Raw genomic sequence first — 2553 nt, 5'->3', positions numbered from 1 at the left:
CCAATGAATAAGATCGAGGAAGGGATCAAAGATCTTGAAATGTCTCAACTAAACACTCAGCCAGTGCCTTTAAACAAGGTAGACAAGTACTATGAGGGAGAAGATGGGAACACCACTCTTCCTGTGTAATTCCAAGGTGTAAAAAACCATGGCAATCCTTGACAGTGGAGCTCGCGTTTCCATCGCAACAAAAGAGGTCTGGAAAAAATAAGGAAAACCAACAGTGAGGGCTATAAGGATGAACTTGCAACTTGCATACAGACACATGGAAAGGCCCATAGGACTGCTAGAAAAAGTAGTTGCTACTTCTTGTGGCATTGAATATGAGCAAATCTTTGCTATTGTTGACTTTGGCAAGAAGAACAGCTATGATATCATTCTAGGAAGACCATTCATGCAACAACTGAAAATGGTCCAAGATTGGGGTTATGACCATATCTACTTGAGAAATATGAAAACCACAAGGATAAACTTGAAGGACCATAGTTACAGGGATGTGATGAGAACAGCTATCGAGGAGTTTGATTCCCCTACTGTAGCAAGATCAGAACTTCCAGCATGGTTGGGTAAGCCTAACGAACTGTGGACGTTGGGATGGGGGAAATGGAACAACACACAAGACACAAACTCGATGCCCCTCTATAGCCCAGCAGGTATCCAGCACCCCAAACCACACAGAATCACACACATACGCACACTATCTGTAATTGGCACCAAACAGCTTCGCTTACGAACAACTTCGACTACACACGATCACCTTTACCGACGCACACACCAATGCACCCATTTCTGTAAACACACTCACACCGGGAGACCAAACAGCTTCGCTTACGAACAACTTCGGCTACACACGATCACCTTTACCGACGCACACACCAATGCACCCATTTCTGTAAACACACTCACACCGGGAGACCTCGCAAGCCTTGACCGCATACAAAACCACACTCAATCTGCAACCACAATCAATCTCTCTCTCCCTCTCTCTCTCTCTGCACACACACACACACACACACACAAAAGACCCGGAGCCACCGCTACCACGAACATAAGGCAAAAGACGAGATGCGGACAAGAGGAATGATGGCAAACCCAACACAAACACTAACCCAACCATACCATAAAGTCACTTATGCATAACGAAAGAACAAGATTCCGGGTACAATGATGGTGATGCCTTGGACCGGCTTCTGCCTGCCTCAATTCCGATGACAAACACCCTCGAGTATTCCCTTTGCTCCACAAATGACGGACCTGGACAGCCCCTCGAACTTGCTTTGCTTCCCTTCCTGTGCACGATGATGACGCACGATGATGACCGACATCCTTAATGACCACAAACTTGCCCTTCGCTCATGCTTTCTCCATAGAAAGCGACCTTGGCAGCCTCTACTTGCGACACCGAGCAGCTTTGATGCCTGCCTGTACTAACGCCCTCCCATGCAGCTTTCCCAAACATGGCCACTTGCAGCTTTCTCTGTAGCTCGCGGCACTTCTCTCTCTTCACATGCTGTCCCTCCAACTGCGCTCCCTTGTTGCCTTTGTATGGCGACTCTCGTCGACTACTGGCCAGCTTGCCTCCTTCCTGCAACTCATGCCCCTCTTGCTTCAACCTGGCGGCCCTTTGTGGCCCTCCTCCCAACTGCAGCACCTACTCACCAAGTGGCGCAGCCCATGGACGCCCTCAGCCTCTTCTCTGCTCACCTCCAACCAGGCGGCCCCCCTTTCTTCATGACCTGCAGCCCACCCTCTTCAATTGGGCCCGCCCTTGCCACTCACATTCTCGCTACCTCTGGCCTCCCCCGATTGGCCACCCGATCCTCCTCTCCTGATCCGTCCTCAACCTACGGCCCATGGCGGCCTTTTGCCTTCCCCTACCTGCAACTCCTCGTTGCACTGCAGCGCTGCATGGCAGCCAACTCAGGCCCGCCACCTTCTTGATTTTGTCATCCAGGCCCCCTGTCGATGGCCTCTGGTTGTCTTCAAGAAAAAACTGAGGCGTCGCTTCTTCCTCTTCGGCATGCGCCACCACTTGGCCTCGTTTCCAGTCTTGGCCATGCACCACCACATAGATGGCACACCCTCGTCCCAACCATGCCAGCCCCACCTAGTGTTCCCATGCCGTTGGCGGCTCCCATGCATGGCGCCAACAACTGGCGGCTCTCCCCTACTTCTGCTCGTGACCATCTGTCGTAACTGCAGGTCGATATTAGCTTTCAAAAACAAAAAACCATTTCCTTTTTTTTAGCAAAATCTCGACTTAGCTGCATTTCCCGCGCTCTTCAATGGCCGGCACCTCCCATATTCTGTAGCAAAAGCGTGCCTTCAACCTCCTCCGGCACTTAGAGCATCACCTTTTTCTTCAGCTCTCGGCCCTCCTTCTTTCTCAGACAATGGTGATCCTCGGGCCTCCCGTCCCCTTCGTTCCAATGCAACTTGGTCACCATAGCAATCAACAAATGACCGTGTCGAGCGTGCTCTTTGAGTATCCATATCACGGCAACACCTGACGAGGATATCGACCATACTTCAACATTTTGTCGCAACTCACCC

General features: G+C 50.8%; 1 protein-coding gene across 1 annotated transcript; it reads left to right on the top strand.

The window, feature by feature from the left end:
* The first annotated feature begins 290 nt into the window (after window positions 1–290).
* Window positions 291–2136, top strand: LOC147423180 (uncharacterized). Its single transcript, XM_086501754.1, has one exon. The coding sequence runs from the start codon at window positions 1441–1443 to the stop codon at window positions 1939–1941; it is 501 nt and encodes a 166-aa protein (XP_086357880.1). The 5' UTR covers window positions 291–1440; the 3' UTR covers window positions 1942–2136.
* The last annotated feature ends 417 nt before the right edge of the window (window positions 2137–2553 follow it).

The sequence above is a fragment of the Adiantum capillus-veneris genome, chromosome 26, assembly GCF_014529385.1.
Source record: "Adiantum capillus-veneris isolate H3 chromosome 26, ASM1452938v2, whole genome shotgun sequence".
Classification (NCBI taxonomy): Eukaryota; Viridiplantae; Streptophyta; class Polypodiopsida; order Polypodiales; family Pteridaceae; genus Adiantum; species Adiantum capillus-veneris.
This window is presented reverse-complemented; position numbering and strand designations above follow the sequence as displayed.

What these genes read in the sequence shown, in the direction of transcription:
- LOC147423180 (XM_086501754.1), top strand. Translation starts at nt 1,441, where the DNA reads ATGCAGCTTTCCCAAACATGGCCACTTGCAGCTTTCTCTGTAGCTCGC.